The following is a 20,252-nucleotide window of genomic DNA, read 5'->3' as shown; positions in this document are numbered from 1 at the left end:
TAAACATTTATTTGACTTTTTGGGGAAGTTTAATAAGTCTCCCATTATTATGGTTCCCATTAATATAGTTCCCATTATTAAGGTTCCCATTTATCTGCCTGTCCAACTTTTTCCCGATTGGCGTTGTAGTGAAACAACAGTGAAACTGGTACCAGAACTGTTCGCATAGTTTTATATGGGATCATTCATGGCATTTGTTGCATCAGTTTTGACACCAAATGCCTCTTTACACCGGACAAGAAAACTATTGCCTGTAGCGTTTTTCTGTCTGGTTCTGGACGCTGGAGCGGTACTCAAAGTGCACCAAAATGTCATCTGTTGTGTTCGACTCTGGGATGAAACCACTGACTAGACACAAGCGATATACGAGAACCTAGACTAAGTAATTCACTCAAACTACATTGCATACCCAGCCGTCCAGTATGCACATGCATCATATTATTGCTTAGGCTGGTTCACATATATCAGTTGTGGGTGCCCAGTTGTGTTATCCAAGAGCCGTACACAACTGATAACAAAGCTGTGCACTTGGTAGATTGCCGGCATCCACAGAAAAACACTACATGCAAAACTTTACTGTCCACGGATACGATGATATGTGGGTACGCAGATCTATTGTTTTTCTATCAGCTATGTTCAGGCAAAAATAAAACTGATGTATGTGATATATAGCTATGATATATATGGTACAACAGTGCATATTCCTTATTTTCAAACAATTATCTCACTATTAAGCCAGTTTCAGATGGGCATATTGGCACCTGCCCGCAATACGGAGGTGTTACAGATAACATTACAACCCTATGTCCTCAGTATTTCATTGGTATTTGATCTGTATTTGATCTGTATTTGCCTCCGTATTTGCTGCAATTGGTTTTATTTTTTACGGGGCAAATACAGATCCGGATTTGCCCAATAGAAAATAAAGCCAATGAATACAGAGGCAAAAATAGACAAAAGTAGCGCATGCTGTATTTTTTAAACATGGCTGTGAAAAATATGACTATGTGACTAGATACATAGATTTACATCAGCTCCACATTGCGGCCCGGAAGACATGGACGAAATACGGAGTAAAAATACGCTTATCTGAAATCAGCTTGTACACTAGCTTTACCATTTATGCCATTTTTGCTACAACAGCTATTTTATATTGTTTCTTCGCCATAGACCAGTAAATGATTTATCAGCCCAAAGCTACCAGCCTTGGTTTCTGCTAGAATAAAATACAACCTGCATGATCCATATTTCCCTAGACACCTGAACTTACCTGAAAGTGGTTGAAAGTGCGCTGTCAGCAATAGAAAAAAATGTAATTCACCTTGTAAAATCTTTCTCAAGTACTAAAGTAATTATGCAGCATGTAGAGAAATACCTTCCCGAAATATCTTCCGTTTACCTTGGGTGGAAAGTTTTTTTTCTGATTGAACATTGGTAACTACAAGCTAAAGATTTAGTGAATCTTTAGCAAAAATATGAGATATGAGATAATAGATAGATATGAGATAGATAGATATATAGATAGATATGAGATAGATAGATAGATATTAGGTAGATAGATAGATATTAGGTAGATAGATAGATAGATAGATAGATAGATAGATAGATAGATAGATAGATAGATATCAGATAGATAGATATTAGATAGATAGATAGATAGATAGATAGATAGATATTAGATAGATAGATAGATAGATAGATAGATAGATATTAGGTAGATAGATAGATATTAGATAGATAGATAGATGATAGATAGATAGATAGATATTAGGTAGATAGATAGATATTAGATAGATAGATATCAGATAGATAGATATTAGATAGATAGATATGAGATAGATAGATATTAGATAGATAGATAGATAGCTAGATAGATATGAGATAGATATGAGATAGATAGATAGATAGATAGATAGATAGATAGATAGATAGATAGATATGAGATAGATAGATATGAGATAGATATGAGATAGATAGATAGATATTAGATAGATAGATATGAGATAGATAGATATGAGATAGATAGATATTAGATAGATAGATTGATAGAGAGATAGAGAGATAGATAGATAGATAACACACTTAAAAGTTTTACATTTGGCACACAGGGCTTCCAAAAGATTTAGGCTGGGTTACTATATACCATTAGTAGTGTCCAGCCAATTCTTCTATGCCGGAGCAGGACACAACTGATGACATTTTAGTGCCCCCACATACATAGCCAGACAGAAAAATGCTGTATGCGATGTTTTCCTGTCTGGCATAGGGAAGCACCCAGAATCAAAACTGATGTGGTGGATGCCATAAACGATCTCATACAAAGTTATGGGAGCAGCTCTGACAAAAGTTTCCCTCCAGTGTTTCCGTAAAACACCAGACTGCAAAAAAGTTAGACTGCTGGATACATGGGAACTCGACCTTGTTGCATTATCTACTTAGAATTATATGGATGCAGAAACAATTCAGAAAGGATACAAATAAACAAATCCTGCTACATCTGTTCATAAATCATAGGCTAATAGATAGATAGATAGATAGATAGATAGATAGATAGATAGATAGATAGAAGGTAGATAGATAGATAGATATGAGCTAGATAGATAGATATGAGATAGATAGATAGCTATGAGATAGATAGATAGATAGATAGATAGATAGATAAATAGATATGAGATAGATAGATAGATATGAGATAGATAGATAGATAGATAGATAGATAGATAGATAGATAGATAGATAGAAATGACAGCATTATAGCTTCCATACAATAAGGGTCTAAGCATATTTGTTTCATGTCATTTTTCTATGTGGGGTTGAAAGCTGAAGAGAGGGAATAGAAGAAAGGAGTGATGAAGAGCCACTTGACGCCTGCTACCTGGAAAGTGAATTATTTGGAGTATGCAGTGTGGTTATTACATAGCGGCACTGTGCACTGTCTGAGCTGATGAGGATGATAATGATAGATTTCATCAGAGATCCAGCATTTCCCAGTTAGAATAAATAAATCAATGAGAGGAAACCAGGAGGAGTATGTGGAAGGCCGGATAACACTCGCTGCAGGCTCTGTGTGTGGCACATAACAAACCCCATAAGGCCTTCATTATGACCCCCTCTTGTAACCACAGCCCAGGCTGCACAGTCCCAGCACAAGGAATAAGAAGCTTCTTATTGTGTGGTCTTCCTTCTTCTTCTTCTTGCTCCCACCACAGGTTCAGGCCCTAGCAATGGCTGCGGGTTAATGAGTTCTTCTGCAGCCTCTATGTATCAGGCAGGGAGGTTATGGCCACCAGTTACTTGTTGAGTAACTTTTCTTTGCAGTGTGACTACAAGACTGGCTCTGTAATAGGCAAGGAGCCGGATCATTAGCATGCCAATAGTGCTGCCCTATGTGTGGACTCCAGTGTGAGCCCAGGCCGGGGCATTGTTCCAGCACCTGCTCTGCACTGTGAGTCGCAGTGTATCCTCTGCACTGCCAGCGCTGCGGCCTGCTCTCTCTTCTTCAGTCACTCTCAATGGCCTGACCGCCTTACATTTATTTTTACAGCTCTAAATCGGGATTACAGCTGTAGAGTCCTTCCAAGGACACATAATAGGGGTTACACTTAAACCAGGCTTTACTACCAGGTTAAACACTATTAATGTTCTCTTAATCTCCAGTCTAACAAAACATTACTCACACCCTCCTTGCCCATGTCCTGCATAGTGTATATATCACTGCTTTAGTTTATGTGTCAGATACAGCTGCCTATATTACAAGTAGTCAGTACAATAAAGTGTCAGCTTTAAGCTGTATACACTCAATGATTTTTTTTTTCAGTCCTGAATAATCAGTCCAATTTTACGTGCAAATTTCACGCGCTTTTGCAACTTTTACGCGCAATTTGCATATGTTTCGCATCTATTTTTGACAAGCGTTAAAAAACACATCAATGTACAGGTTCTGCGCTTTCAGGTTCTCTATTTTTTTATGGTCTCCATGCGTATAAACTTGATTTTTTTTTTTATGCACCCATTGACTAGAATGGGCGGTTTTCATTAGACCATCTCACAACAGTAGGACATGCGTGTTTTTTCATACTCGGATTGTTCATCCAATAAAAAAATGCACATGTGAATATCCCCATGCAGATCAATGTCTTTATTTTTTTGCGATTTTTCACTGATTTTTTGCGCTGCGAAAATGGCATGGAACAATTGTCCATGTGAATATAACCTTACGGGTTTGCTTTGTTGCTGGCATAGATTTACTTAATGCCACATTGGGCAAAATAATATTATTAATTAACTATTAGAATGTCCTAAATATAATAATCCTAAATCAACAAAAATTCGAGAAAGCTGGATGAAAACAAACAGCGCCACAACTTTACAAAAGCCCCTAGTATTTCTCATAAGCATTTTCTTTAAAATGAAGTGCATATAACATTCAGGAGCCTGGAAAAGATGGGTGACCATGACCAACTATAGGAAGATATAATAGCGGTCACACTGGTTACTCATAGATAGGCCTCCGGCACTCCAGCGGTCTACACACAGACAGTATATGGACCAATATTATTCTATAGTGCAACACACAATAGTGAGTTTTTTCACACAAACAGGGACGAGTCTCATCTGTCCCACAGACAAGGCTTGCTCATTTAAGTCAATGGGGAGAGACAAAAAACAGAACATGGATGCAGTTCATCTGCTGGTTTTGGGTTTTTTTGGTTCGTTTTTTTAAAGGTGCAGAAAAAAGGAATTGTTTTTTTTTCAGGGTTTTTTTGTGGACATGAAAAATCCATGGCATACAGAGAAAAAAAACGGACACAAATACGGAGATTATACGGAACTGCACACATATGAAAAAAGGTCTGTTTTTTTGCGGTACGTATTTTTTAACGCGAGTGCGCACCTAGACTCGCTTTTAGTTTGTAAAGTTAAAAATCATAAAACAATCCAGTTCAGCCTAATCTCCTACAATGGCTGTCACCTCGATATGCTAAGGAACAATTAAATAGCATATTGAATTATTTCAAGAGGGCACATGAGCTTGCATTATGATTTTAAGGGGAAGGTGCTCTTTAAATACTATGTAGCAATTAAAGCATCCCACAGTACAGGGACAGCACTGCTGTATAATATAAACATATTATCCACTCATATAGTAAACAGGGTAGACAGGTTTAATAGTCCATAGAAGTTCTAGCTGTTCTGGGATACTGACTGTGGGTTACTGCACATCTGCACCTTAACTCCCACCCTGGTGGAAAAGCAACGTCTGTAGTGGGGGCTGCTGTACAGCATCTTGTAACCATTAGCCTTTCTGAACAAATATTTAACCAGATAAATTGTATTTATATTTCAATCCAGAAATAAGTCAGGATTAGATTCTGGGCTGAATGTAAACCATATTTGCCCCTACAGAAGTAAAATCCTAGTAGGACACATAGGATTATTATATAGGAGGTATTGTGCACCATGTGGTTGCTTCACTGTATGCATTTGCCTACAAAGGCAGCTGAGCTGGTTAAATATAATTTATTCTCACTATATGGATGATCTGTAAGTTTAAATGAGTATATACACCCTGTATAGAGAGCACTGTGTATACAGTATGTGATCACAGGCATTATAATAATACAGTCACTATTATAATAGGAGAGCACTGGCACTGTGCTGGTTGGCAGGCTACTATTACATATTTATTAGAGTTCCTACAATGAATGTAAATCCCTGATGCTTTGCATGCACTTGACCAAGATGTTTCTGTTTTTAATAATTCATAACATTTTACATGCAAGAGGTGACCCATAGCAAAGAGTTTGCAAACAAAGCCTTGTGGAGAGATGTGTGGACCTGTTTCTCAGGAAGATAATACACTAAACAGACAGAAAGCTGTAGATAGATAGATGTGAGATAGATAGATAGATAGATAGATAGATAGATAGATAGATAGATAGATAGATAGATAGATAGATAGATAGATAGATATCAGATAGATAGACAGATAGATGTGAGATAGATAGACAAATAGGTGTGAGACAGATAGATAGATTAGAAGTACATTTTGAGATAATGTTCTATAGACTAAATTCCAAATGTATGTTATAACTGGATTAATTCATTGAAATAACAAGAAACATTGTATGTCCAAAATCCTCTATTATATACCCATTTCTGGAGCAATTCTATAGGTAAATAAATATATAGATATTATAAGCAGATAGATGTTACTGTGCATATTCAATATGTTGTATATACTGGTGTTTTATTTCTGCAGGCACACATACATTAGAAGTGAATTATAAAAATGTGTTGAGGATGTCAGTGGCATGAAGAAGCTTTCTACGTCCCCAGTCCATTAGGAGCTGAAGAACAAGAGAAGGGAATTTAATCCATCTCCTCGCAGGGTGAAATTATTGCCCCCGAGGTGAAGAAGTGACCTCCAGAGGCTGCAATTGCCCTAATTCTGCTCCATGAGCATTACACAAGATCACGAATACACTGCATAATATCTGTCCTACTAATAGTACTACTGCCACGATATCCAAGCACAGCACACATATTACTGGCTTTAGTAATATAACAGCAAGGTAACAGAAATGCATAGAAATTGTATGCCCCTAGTAGAGCGTGCAGTGTCTGGGGGAGTTTACTGAAGTCTAGGAAATTCTGATTTGGGTAGGTTTTAAAATGTTAAGAAAATAAACATAACAGAAACAAACTTTATAAAAAGTTATCTTAAATTTTGCTCTAGCTATTTAAATGTCATGTTTATCAATAACCAGAAATGTGTCTATATAGAGATTCATGTAGATATCTTCTTGATCCGATCTCATAGCCTACAGGTGCCCCTAAATAAGTTTGTCTATACTATACTGTATGTATATAATATCTATTAACTATCCACCAACTCCCTAAATAGCTAAATAAATCATATATATACACATATGTATAAATGTGTTTCCATCTCACAGCCTATAGATGCACTTGAATGAGCTTGCCTATCTACCGGTGTATATAATATCTATTAATTATTCATGTAAACCCCAAATAACTAGGTGGATCATATATATATATATATATATAAAATCTACCTAGCTATTTATATATAATAAATCCACACACGTCTATTTATATATGCATATATTATTATAGCATAACAAATCAAACACTATATATATATATATATATATATATATATATATATATATATATATATATATATATATATATTTATATATATATATGTATATATGTATATATAGTGTTATATATACATCCAGCAAAAACAGAGCGGGAATTGTTGCACTCATAAAAGTATCAGATGAGGAAAATAAAATAAACGTAACACAGGTTACATATATGTCATAGATTATACGCTCTGTGTGGGTAAATTTTTATAAAAAAAACACCATTTTATTTCTATTTTTATCTTCTCTCAACTGAAAACTTTCCTACTTCCACTTCCAAAGTGAGGGAATAAAAAATATTTGCAACTAAAAAATCACTTGCAACTAAATGTACTACGATTATGATCATTGCTGGTAAGGCCGGCCAAGATAGAATAATTTCCTGATTGTATTACTGTTTATGATATTGTATCACTGTGTGTTATATTATATATTGCACCTCATTATATATAGATATTTTATGATACAGGATACCAGCCTAAAATAGAATAACATATAGAATACAGAGTGCCAGGAAATAGTTTGCCTCCATGTTTTTGTATCTATATGATGGATATAAATGAAATAAACTTCACTTTTCGTATTTTTAAAATTACAGATTTTATTTTTTTTGCAAAAAAAACTGTGAAAAATGTTGACATGAGCTCGGTACAATAATACTTGGCATAAGATTTTTTACATTAATAAGAACACTTAAAAGTAGAAAAACCCCAGTCTATTATAATACAAAACACAGGATCGAATAAAAAAAATGACAGCTGTCTGTGTAAACATGTCAATCATTCTTGTGCACTAGAAGAGACTTATTGCTTTCATTCCTAGAGACTTGCTATGACTCTGGCAGACCTGAGAACCCCACAAACGGGCAGCTTATGGGGGTAAAGTACCATGCTACTGTGGTGAAGGCTTTTTTTGCATTTGTAGGTTGGTATGACCACACAATACAGTACATTAGAGGTGGCAAGTATGGCTGCTAGGGCCTTCCTTGTATTACCAATGGCATATAAAGGCAACAGTAATGCAGAAGCCATAGAAAACATCCTACCTTCTCAGCACAAGCCTGATTTGTATTAAGAGTTTGCAATCCTAGTGGTATAAGGTTCCCCATTGGTAAGCATTGTTCCAGGCTGCAAGGCCCCACCTAAGGCTGCAGCAGCAACAGGAGAGTTGGAGAAAGTCACAAGGGCCCTGGACGATTTGGAAGAAGAGTTGCTGCATTGGACTGGGCTCATGTCTCCCCCGATGATGCTGTCAATGGAGAAGGCTGAGGAGCGGCTGAGTGCTGAGCTGGAGGTCTTGGCAGTCTGTAAGGAAGCTGGAAGTGCTGGGTTGAGTTGGTGAGGGTAGAATGTACAGGTCCTGGGCAAATCTGGGAGCAGGGATGGGGCTGGCATAGCAGTGGCATTGGTTGGTTGTCTGTGTTGGGACTGGAAGGCAATCAAGGCAGAATGTGGGTGATAGGGCTGCAGCTGGATGCCATAGCCACAGCTGTAGGGTGCATAGCCATAAGCTGGCAGGAAATGCCCAGGCTCCCTGAGCAGCAGCTCTGGGGTTTGCTGCCTCTTGAAGCGTTTCCTCCTCCTGAGGAAGCTACCATTGTCAAACATATCCGCAGACTCGGGGTCCAGCGTCCAGTAGTTGCCCTTGCCAGGGTTGCCAGGCTCCCGGGGGATCTTGACGAAGCAGTCATTGAGGGAGAGGTTGTGGCGGATGGAGTTCTGCCAGGCGGGGAACTTCTCCCGGTAGTAAGGGAATCGTTGGCTGATGAAGTCGCAGATCTCGCTGAGGGTCAGTCTCTTCTTGGGGCTCTGCAGGATAGCCATGGTAATTAAGGCAATGTAGGAGTAAGGGGGCTTCACCAGGGTGGTCTTGCTGCTAGCGCTCCCCGGCTTGTATGAGGGCTCTTTGGTTGAGGAGCACTGGGGAGACCTGGGCATCAGGAGGTCCTCTGCCACCACCACCTCCTCCTCTTCTTCTTCCTCTTCCTCCTGAGCATAGTGGCAGCCCCTGGGCTCTTCGTCCTCCCCCTCTCCCACTACATCGATGTCGGTCTCATCAGCCAGAGCAGAGGCATCGGTCATGTCAGAGCTCAGAGTCATGGCTTGCAGGGCAGTTCATATGGCTGGGGGCTGGAGGAGACCCCCTCTCCTCTTTGCAGAGCCTGGCAGTGCTGGTCAGAGCTTGGGTGATGATGGGGCACTGAGCAGACCTGCTGAATGCAGGCATTAGGTGCAGGAGACAAGGAAAGGATGAGGAGGCATTGCTCCTGGAATAGGTTGGCTCTCAGTCCACAAGAGGGCGGGTCTCACACTCCTTATAGCAAACACAGGACATCACATGGCTGCCAACGTCACCCCGGCTCCTGGTGCAGGCATGGCAGCCCCCCCCCCCCCCCCAGCCCAGGACAATAGTGCTGCCCTGCTATGGGAGATGGCATCTCACCCTGCACACAGCCCTGTCAGCACTGTGTATATAACACTGACCCTAGAGAGGGATAAGATGAGATAGATAATAGATCGCTAACTAGATCGATCACAGTTATGTCTTGATTGCAGTTTTGAGAAACAGCAAATTCATTAATACAAAATGCTACAAAAAATACCTTAATGTGAAGTATTTTATATATATATATATATATATATATATATATATATATATATATATATATATAGTGCGTGTGTGCTTTATTCTAAGCGAATAATCTCCCTGTTGTTAAACATATCGCAGACTATTTAAAGGGAGACGAAATACACAGGAATACACGAACACATCACCGCACACAGCACCTAGTGCATGTAGTATTGGGTAGTCCTGCAGCTTTACAGCCATAAATGGAAGACGTCATTACACTGTGGATACTCGCTATATATACCCACTTAAAACATATATATATATATATATATATATATATATATATATATATGTGTGTGTGTGTGTGTGTGTGTGTGTGTGTGTGATTTATTATGCAACCTTCTTGTAAGGCATTAGTATTGTATATGGGAATCTACTACACATCCGGGTCGATGCAGAAGCCTGAATATTATTTAACATTTCCCAAGTACACACACACACACACACACACACACACACACATATATATATATATATATATATATATATATATATATATATATATATATATATATATATATATGTTTTAAGTGGGTATATATAGCGAGTATCCATAGTGTAATGAAGTCTTCCATTTATAGCTGTAAAGCTGCATGACTATATATATATATATATATATATATATATATATATAGTCTATTATGCAACCTCCTTACAAGGCATTTGTATTGTATATGGGAATCTACTACACATCCGGGTCAATACAGAAGCCTGAATATTATTAAACATTTCCAAAGTACATAGATATATATAGACATATTGTATTTTTATACAACTATTGTGTAATTATACGTAGTCAAGATTAGATACAGAACGATAGTTACAGATAGAAAGATAATCGATAGATATTCGATAACTACAGATATATAGTTACAGATAGTTACATACAGATGGATATAAATAGATAGATAGTTATAAATAGATAGGCAGATAGATAGATATATAAATAGAAAGGAGTTGATGTGTTTCCTTTCCATATACATACCGCTACAATAAAACTATACAATTGTACAATTTACCATTTCACTATAATTCTTATATATGAATCAATGACATTTATTACTGATATTTCTTGTAAACAAATTATGAAATGTTTTAGTTTTTTTTATCTCAATGCAGATCATTTGTGTATCGCTCTGGGAAATATGGATAATATAGATCACATCATCCGAGCAGCTACTACACAAGTACCGGCACGATACATGTGTCATCTCTGCGACATTTATCACTCTGATGACAAAAGCTGCAGCTGCGCCAAATAGTGATTTTGTGCAACATCAGCTCCCAGCATGGAAGGCGCAGGATATGCTTGGAGTTATAGCAAGAGTCCGAGGTTTCAGACGGCTGCTATTATTAATATTACTACTAATGATCAGCAACTATTATTACCAGTTTATCAATCTGCTTATTATCATCCTGATGGGTTTCAGTTACTAATATTACAAGCAGCTGTTCTCCTTCTTCTACTCCGCAGTTACATACAATGAGAGCTGTCTGGCAGTTGTGTAGACTTGAAGTTCTTCTTCTTCCAGGCCATAAGAGTAAACGACAAGTCACAGGTGACTACAAGTGACAAAGTTCACTATGACAGCAGCATGTGCCTCCTCTATAGCCAGTGATACTACAATAACCTGAAAATACAGAGTCACAGGGGACGTCTGTGTCCTCTGCAACTCATATATGTTCCATGTATTTAGTGATACGGATTATCGTCAACCAAGGGGAAAATGCATTGCAGTTCAAGTGAGACTTGAAGTCTTTATACAAGGAGTCACAAGTGTGATTTGTGCTTGACGCAAGCGCCACCTACTGGACGTTGTGCAGTATCTCTAGCAGGTGCTTAGCAATGGTCATGTATCCATACTATTACATTGCAAACTTGTATAAGGCTGAGTTCACATACATTCGTTGTTTTCACTTCAGAGTCAGACACAACTGATGATATTATGATAAGCTTTCACCTGCTGGATTTTTTTTTTAAATGTCCAAAAAAATGAAAACTGGATGGAATTGATCTTTTCATTTTTTTTTCATTGTACTCTATGGCGGTAGGGTACAAATCGAAATTATTTTCCTCGTATTCTATGTTACAAATCCATTAATAAAATAAAACTGCACGTGTGCAAATGTAAAGCGGGGCTACATTTCAAATAAACGGATCCGTTAAAAACTGATCATAATGGATTTTTAAGGGTACATTCACCCCTTTGCCGGTTGTTCCAGTCTATTTCCATTGTTCGGCTCCATTCTCAACAATAACAAAAATATAGGAACTGGTAGATCCAGCCCATGCTGGACCCAAACAGCGCTAAATGGTCCCCATTGACCATAATGGGGTCCTCCCAGCCTAAAGAATTCCAATCAGTATTTTCCTAGATGAAACAGTGCATCCTACTACACTATTTAGTCTAGCATTTTATGACGGATCTTTGTCGGAGGGTCAAAACAAAACCTCCAACACAAATGTGAACCCAGCTTAACTGATTCAAATGGAATGTAACTATTAGAGATGAGCGAACGCGTTCGTCCGAGCTTGATATTCGTGCGAATATTAGGGTGTTCGGGATGTTCGTTATTCGTGACGAACACCATGCGGTGTTCTGGTTACTTTCACTTCCTTCCCTGAGACGTTAGCGCGCTTTTCTGGCCAATTGAAAGACAGGGAAGGCATTACAACTTCCCCCTGCAACGTTTAAGCCCTATACCACCCCCCTGCTGTGAGTGGCTGGCGAGATCAGGTGTTCGCCTAATATAAAAGTCGGCCCCTCCCGCGGCTCGCCTCAGATGCGGTGTGAGTTAGATGAGGGACAGTGCTGTTTATACCGGAGCTGCTGTAGGGAAAGAATTGGTAGTTAGTGTAGGCTTCAAGACCCCCCAAAGGTCCTTATTAGGGCCACTGATAGCTGTGTGTTGGCTGCTGTTAGCAGTGGGATTTTTTTTTTCTCAAAATCGCCTCTGCAGACCGTTGCACCTGGCATTAGGGACAGAAGTGCTGCATAGGCAGGGAGAGTGTTAGGAGTGAGTGTAGCCTTCAAGAACCTCAACGGTCCTTTCTAGGGCCATATTTATCCGTGTGCAGTACTGTCCAGGCTGCTGTTGGCTGTGCTGCATTTTTTTTGGGCTTCTCAAAATCGCCTCTGCAGAGCATTCCACCCTCCATTGATACTGCAGGGAAAGAATTGTATAGGCAGGGCCACAACACAGTTATTATTCATAGAATATACGCAGTGCTGCCTGTTGGTGGGAAAAAACTGAAAACAAATCTATTTGTCCAGCCTGTGTCCGTCCTTACGCCTGTGGAGACGTGTGAGCTGCGTGAAAAACATTGCTAAATCATACGCAGCCAGCTACGCTTTACTGCTGGGTTCGCCATTTGCTTTCCTTAATTGGGAAAAAAAATACCTGCTCTCCAAGAGTTATAATAACTCTGCTACCCTCACGTTCTGTGACACATAAGCAGGGACACAGCACAGTTATTAAACTTCTCAGGTTCATTGAATATACGCAGTGCTGCCTGTTGGTGGGAAAAAACTGAAAACAAATCTATTTGTCCAGCCTGTGTCCGTCCTTACGCCTGTGGAGACGTGTGAGCTGCGTGAAAAACATTGCTAAATCATACGCAGCCAGCTACGCTTTACTGCTGGGTTCGCCATTTGCTTTCCTTAATTGGGAAAAAAAATACCTGCTCTCCAAGAGTTATAATAACTCTGCTACCCTCACGTTCTGTGACACATAAGCAGGGACACAGCACAGTTATTAAACTTCTCAGGTTCATTGAATATACGCAGTGCTGCCTGTTGGTGGGAAAAAACTGAAAACAAATCTATTTGTCCAGCCTGTGTCCGTCCTTACGCCTGTGGAGACGTGTGAGCTGCGTGAAAAACATTGCTAAATCATACGCAGCCAGCTACGCTTTACTGCTGGGTTCGCCATTTGCTTTCCTTAAGTGGGAAAAAAAATACCTGCTCTGCCACAGTTAATAACTCTGCTACCCTCACGTTCTGTGACACATAAGCAGGGACACAGCACAGTTATTAAACTTCTCAGGTTCATTGAATATACGCAGTGCTGCCTGTTGGTGGGAAAAAACTGAAAAGAAATCTATTTGTCCAGCCTGTGTCCGTCCTTACGCCTGTGGAGACGTGTGAGCTGCGTGAAAAACATTGCTAAATCATACGCAGCCAGCTACGCTTTACTGCTGGGTTCGCCATTTGCTTTCCTTAATTGGGAAAAAAAATACCTGCTCTCCAAGAGTTATAATAACTCTGCTACCCTCACGTTCTGTGACACATAAGCAGGGACACAGCACAGTTATTAAACTTCTCAGGTTCATTGAATATACGCAGTGCTGCCTGTTGGTGGGAAAAAACTGAAAACAAATCTATTTGTCCAGCCTGTGTCCGTCCTTACGCCTGTGGAGACGTGTGAGCTGCGTGAAAAACATTGCTAAATCATGCGCAGCCAGCTACGCTTTACTGCTGGGTTCGCCATTTGCTTTCCTTAAGTGGGAAAAAAAATACCTGCTCTGCCACAGTTAATAACTCTGCTACCCTCACGTTCTGTGACACATAAGCAGGGACACAGCACAGTTATTAAACTTCTCAGGTTCATTGAATATACGCAGTGCTGCCTGTTGGTGGGAAAAAACTGAAAACAAATCTATTTGTCCAGCCTGTGTCCGTCCTTACGCCTGTGGAGACGTGTGAGCTGCGTGAAAAACATTGCTAAATCATACGCAGCCAGCTACGCTTTACTGCTGGGTTCGCCATTTGCTTTCCTTAAGTGGGAAAAAAAATACCTGCTCTCCAAGAGTTATAATAACTCTGCTACCCTCACGTTCTGTGACACATAAGCAGGGACACAGCACAGTTATTAAACTTAGATTATTCATTCACTAGAGGCAGTGGGGCCTTTCGTTTTCCAAAAAGGGCAAAAATTATATTTGGCCTGCAGTCTTGCGCCAATTTATTTCCTGCCTGGGAAATCTAATCACTGGTAATACAGCATGCTGAGGGGTAGGGGTAAGCCTAGAGGACGTGGACGTGGACGTGGCCGAGGACGCGGAGGGCCAAGTCAGGGTGTGGGCACAGGCCAAGCTCCTGATCCCGGTGTGTCGCAGCCGACTGCTGCGCGATTAGGAGAGAGGCACGTTTCTGGCGTCCCCACATTCATCGCCCAATTAATGGGTCCACGCGGGAGACGGTTATTAGAAAATGAGCAGTGTGAGCAGGTCCTGTCCTGGATGGCAGAAAGTGCTTCGAGCAACCTATCGTCTACCCGCAGTTCTGCGCCGTCCACTGCTGCCAATCCGAATCCTCTGTCTGCTGCTCCTCCTTCCTCCCAGCCTCCTCACTCCACTACAATAACACCTGCTCAGGAGCGGGAACACTCCCAGGAACTGTTCTCGGGCCCCTGCTTAGATTGGGCAGCAGCGGTTCCTCTCCCACCAGAGGAGTTTATCGTCACTGATGCCCAACCATTCGAAAGTTCCCGGGGTCCGGGGGAAGAGGCTGGGGACTTCCGCCAACTGTCTCAACAACTTTCTGTGGAGGACGATGACGATCAGACACAGTTGTCTTGCAGTGAGGTAGTAGTAAGGGCAGTAAGTCCGAGGGAGCAGCGCACAGAGGATTCGGAGGAAGAGCAGCAGGACGATGAGGTGACTGACCCCACCTGGTGTGCAACGCTTACTCAGGAGGACAGGTCTTCAGAGGGGGAGTCAAGGGCATCAGCAGGGCAGGTTGCAAGAGGCAGTGCGGTGGCCAGGGGTAGAGGCAGGGCCAGACCGAATAATCCACCAAGTGTTTCCCAAAGCGCCCCCTCGCGCCATGCCACCCTGCAGAGGCCGAGGTGCTCTAAGGTCTGGCAGTTTTTCACAGAGACGCCTGACGACCGACGAACAGTGGTGTGCAACCTTTGTTGCGCAAAGCTCAGCCGGGGAGCCAACACCAACAGCCTCACCACCACCAGCATGCGCAGACATATGATGGCCAAGCACCCCACAAGGTGGGATGAAGGCCGTTCACCGCCTCCGGTTTGCACCCCTGCCTCTCCCCCTGTGCCCCAACCTGCCACTGAGATGCAACCCCCCTCTCAGGACACAGGCACTACCGCCTCATGGCCTGCACCCACACCCTCATCTCCGCTGTCCTCGGCCCCATCCAGCAGTGTAGTTCAGCGCACCGTTCAGCCGTCGCTTGCGCAAGTGTTCGAGCGCAAGCGCAAGTACGCCGCCACGCACCCGCACGCTCAAACGTTAACCGTCCGCATCGCAAAATTCATCAGCCTTGAGATGCTGCCGTATAGGGTTGTGGAAACGGAGTCCTTCAAAAGTATCATGGAGGCGGCGGCCCCGCGCTACTCAGTTCCCAGTCGCCACTACTTTTCCCGATGTGCCGTCCCAGCCCTGCACGACCACGTCTCCCGCAACATTGTGCGCGCCCTCACCAACGCGGTTACTGCCACGGTCCACTTAACTACGGACACGTGGACAAGCACAGGCGGGCAGGGCCACTACATCTCCCTGACGGCACATTGGGTGAATTTAGTGGAGGCTGGGACCGAGTCAGAGCCTGGGACCGCTCACGTCCTACCCACCCCCAGAATTGCGGGCCCCAGCTCGGTGCTGGTATCTGCGGAGGTGTATGCTTCCTCCACTAAAGCACCCTCCTCCTCCTCCTCCTCCTCTGTCTCACAATCAAGATGTGTTAGCAGCAGCATGTCGCCAGCAGTCGGTGTCGCGCGGTGTGGCAGCACAGCGGTGGGCAAGCGTCAGCAGGCCGTGCTGAAACTACTCAGCTTAGGCGATAAGAGGCACACGGCCCACGAACTGCTGCAGGGTCTGACACAGCAGACCGACCGCTGGCTTGCGCCGCTGAGCCTCCAACCGGGCATGGTCGTGTGTGACAACGGCCGTAACCTGGTGGCGGCTCTGCAGCTCGGCAGCCTCACGCACGTGCCATGCCTGGCCCACGTCTTTAATTTGGTGGTTCAGCGCTTTCTGAAAAGCTACCCACGCTTGTCAGACCTGCTCGTAAAGGCGCGCCGGCTCTGCGCACATTTCCGCAAGTCCCACACGGACGCTGCCACCCTGCGCACCCTGCAACATCACTTTAAGCTGCCAGTGCACCGACTGCTGTGCGACGTGCCCACACGGTGGAACTCTACGCTCCACATGTTGGCCAGGCTCTATGAACAGCGTAGAGCTATAGTCGAATACCAACTCCAACATGGGCGGCGCAGTGGGAGTCAGCCTCCTCAATTCCTTTCAGAAGAGTGGGCCTGGTTGGCAGACATCTGCCATGTCCTTGGTAATTTTGAGGAGTCTACCCAGGTGGTGAGCGGCGATGCTACAATCATTAGCGTCACCATTCCTCTGCTATGCATCTTGAGAAATTCCCTGCAAACCATAAAGGCAGCTGCTTTGCGCTCGGAAACGGGGGCGGGGGAAGACAGTATGCCGCTGGATAGTCAGGGCACCCTCCTGTCTATTTCTCAGCGCGTACAGGAGGAGGAGGAGGAGGAGGATGAGGAGGAGGGGGAAGAGACAGCTTGGGCCGCTGCTGACGGTACACCGGCTGATTGCCTGTCATCCTTTCAGCGTGTATGGCCTGAGGAGGAGGAGGAGGAGGAGGAGGAGGATCCTGAAAGTGATCTTCCTAGTGAAGACAGCCATGTGTTGCGTACAGGTACCCTGGCACACATGGCTGACTTCATGTTAGGATGCCTTTCTCGTGACCCTCGCGTTGCACGCATTCTGGCCACTACGGATTACTGGGTGTACACACTGCTCGATCCACGGTATAAGGAGAACCTGCCCACTCTGATTCCCGAAGAGGAAAGGGGTTCGAGAGTGTTGCTATACCACAGGACCCTTGCGGACAAGCTGATGGTAAAATTCCCAGCCGACAGCGCTAGTGGCAGAAGGCGCAGTACCGAGGGCCATGTTGCAGGGGATGTGCGTAGATCGAGCAGCATGTACATCCCAGGCAGTGCAACAGTCTTTAAGGGCCTGGCCAGCTTTATGGCTCCCCACCAAGACTGTGTCACCGCTCCCCAGTCACGGCTGAGTCGGCGGGAGCACTGCAAAAGGATGGTGAGGGAGTACGTAGCGGATCGCACGACCATCCTTGGTGACGCCTCTGCCCCCTACAACTACTGGGTGTCGAAGCTGGACACGTGGCCTGAACTAGCCCTGTATGCCCTTGAGGTGCTTGCTTGTCCTGCGGCTAGCGTGTTGTCGGAGAGGGTGTTTAGTGCGGCTGGGGGAATCATCACAGATAAGCGTAGCCGCTTGTCAACCGACAGTGCCGACAGGCTAACACTCATCAAGATGAACAAAGGCTGGATTTCGCCAGACTTCTGTTCTCCACCAGCGGACAGCAGCGATACGTAAGCAATACGTAGGCTGCACCCGCGGATGGAAGCTACGTTCTCTCTCACCATCCAAAACGGGGACATTTCTGCTTCATCAATCTGTGTCTAATATTCCTCCTCCTCCTCCTCCTGCTCCTCCTCCTGAAACCTCACGTAATCACGCTGAACGGGCAATTTTTCTTAGGGCCACAAGGCTCACTCAAATAATTTTTCTGAACAATTTTTATAAGTTTCAATGCGCTTAAAAGCATTGGAACTTTAACTTGAACCAATTTTTCGTTACACTGGGCTGCCTCCAGGCCTAGTTACCACTTAAGCCACATTAACCAAAGCGATTAATGGGTTTCACCTGCCCTCTTGGCTGGCCATGGCCAATTTTTGGGATGTACATTAGTACTGTTGATACAGCAATTTTTGTGGGCCCTCGCCTACAGTGTAATCAAATTAATTTTTAGCCCACCTGCATTACAGCTGACGTTACCTCAGCTGTGTTGGGCAATGCAATGGGATATTTTTGTGTACCGCCGGTGGGTTCCAGGGAGCCACCCATGCTGTAGGTGCACACTGAGTTTTTAATACTTCTGTACACTTCTAAAGAACCCGTCTGACTGGGGCATGCAGTGTGGGCCGAAGCCCACCTGTATTACGCACGACATTACTACCTCAGCTGTGTTGGGCAATGCAATGGGATATTTCTATGTACCGCCGGTGGCTTCCTGGCACCCACCCAGGCAGTGGGTCCACAGGGAGTTAAACCTACATGTGTCCACTTGTAAAGAACCCCAGTCTGACTGGGGCATGCAGTGTGGGCCGAAGCCCACCTGCATTACGCACGACATTACTACCTCAGCTGTGTTGGGCAATGCAATGGGATATTTTTGTGTACCGCCGGTGGGTTCCAGGGAGCCACCCATGCTGTAGGTGCACACTGAGTTTTTAATACTTCTGTACACTTCTAAAGAACCCGTCTGACTGGGGCATGCAGTGTGGGCCGAAGCCCACCTGTATTACGCACGACATTACTACCTCAGCTGTGTTGGGCAATGCAATGGGATATTTCTATGTACCGCCGGTGGCTTCCTGGCACCCACCCAGGCAGTGGGTCCACAGGGAGTTAAACCTACATGTGTCCACTTGTAAAGAACCCCAGTCTGACTGGGGCATGCAGTGTGGGCCGAAGCCCACCTGCATTAACCCTTTCCAGTCCACTGTGTGACCTGTGAAGACATTAGGGTTTAAGGCTGTACAGCTCCGTTGTTGGTAGACGTCCGTCGGGGTTCTCTTACTGTATATTGCCAGCCTCTCTGCTGTCGGAGCCTATCCTACGTGTCAGCTCATGCAGTACTGGCTTTAGCCAGCATATAGCGCCGTTGTATAACAGCAGAAAAAGAGTAAGCCCCCTAGGAAAACCATATACAAATTGGATTGGAAAGGGTTAAGCACAACATTACTACCTCAGCTGTGTTGGGCAATGCAATGGGATATTTCTATGTACCGCCGGTGGCTTCCTGGCACCCACCCATGCTGTAGGTGCACACGGAGTTTTTACTACATCTGTACACTTATAAAGAACCCCAGTCAGACTGGGGCATGCAGTGTGGGCCGAAGCCCACCTGCATTAAGCACGACATTACTACCTCAGCTGTGTTGGGCAATGCAATGGGATATTTCTGTGTACCGCCAGTGGGTTCCAGGGAGCCACCCATGCTGTGGGTCGACAGGGACTTCACAATAGGGAGTTGTACCTGCCTGTGTCTATGAATTAAAAAGCCCGGTCTGACTGGGGCATGCAGACACCTTGACAGAATGAATAGTGTGTGGCACATAGGTTCCCCATTGCTATGCCCACGTGTGCAGCTCCTGATGGCGGTGGCACAGGATTCTATTTCTCATTGCTTCTGTACAGCATTGTGGGCTATCGCTCCGCCACTTTTAAAGAGGGTCGCTGCCTAGCCGTGCCAACCTCTGCAGTGTGTGCCTGCGGTCCCTCGTCATGGCAGACGCAATTCTAAATAGACATGAGCGTGGTGTGGCATGAGGGCAGCTGAAGGCTGCGCAGGGACACTTTGG

At 43.7% G+C, this 20,252-nt stretch overlaps 1 protein-coding gene across 2 annotated transcripts in view; it reads right to left on the bottom strand.

The window, feature by feature from the left end:
- The window catches only part of FOXD1 (forkhead box D1), a 41,778-nt gene extending 32,332 nt beyond the window's left edge, over positions 1-9,446 (bottom strand). For both annotated transcript variants that reach the window (XM_066601890.1, XM_066601889.1), the window contains exon 1: positions 8,221-9,446. In XM_066601890.1, coding sequence (XP_066457987.1) covers positions 8,246-9,274 — 1,029 coding nt within the window. In that variant the 5' untranslated portion in view covers positions 9,275-9,446 and the 3' untranslated portion in view covers positions 8,221-8,245. The remainder of the gene's footprint in view (positions 1-8,220) is intronic.
- Between the last annotated feature and the right edge of the window lie 10,806 nt (positions 9,447-20,252).

The sequence above is a fragment of the Eleutherodactylus coqui genome, chromosome 5, assembly GCF_035609145.1.
Source record: "Eleutherodactylus coqui strain aEleCoq1 chromosome 5, aEleCoq1.hap1, whole genome shotgun sequence".
NCBI classification, from domain to species: domain Eukaryota; kingdom Metazoa; phylum Chordata; class Amphibia; order Anura; family Eleutherodactylidae; genus Eleutherodactylus; species Eleutherodactylus coqui.
This window is presented reverse-complemented; position numbering and strand designations above follow the sequence as displayed.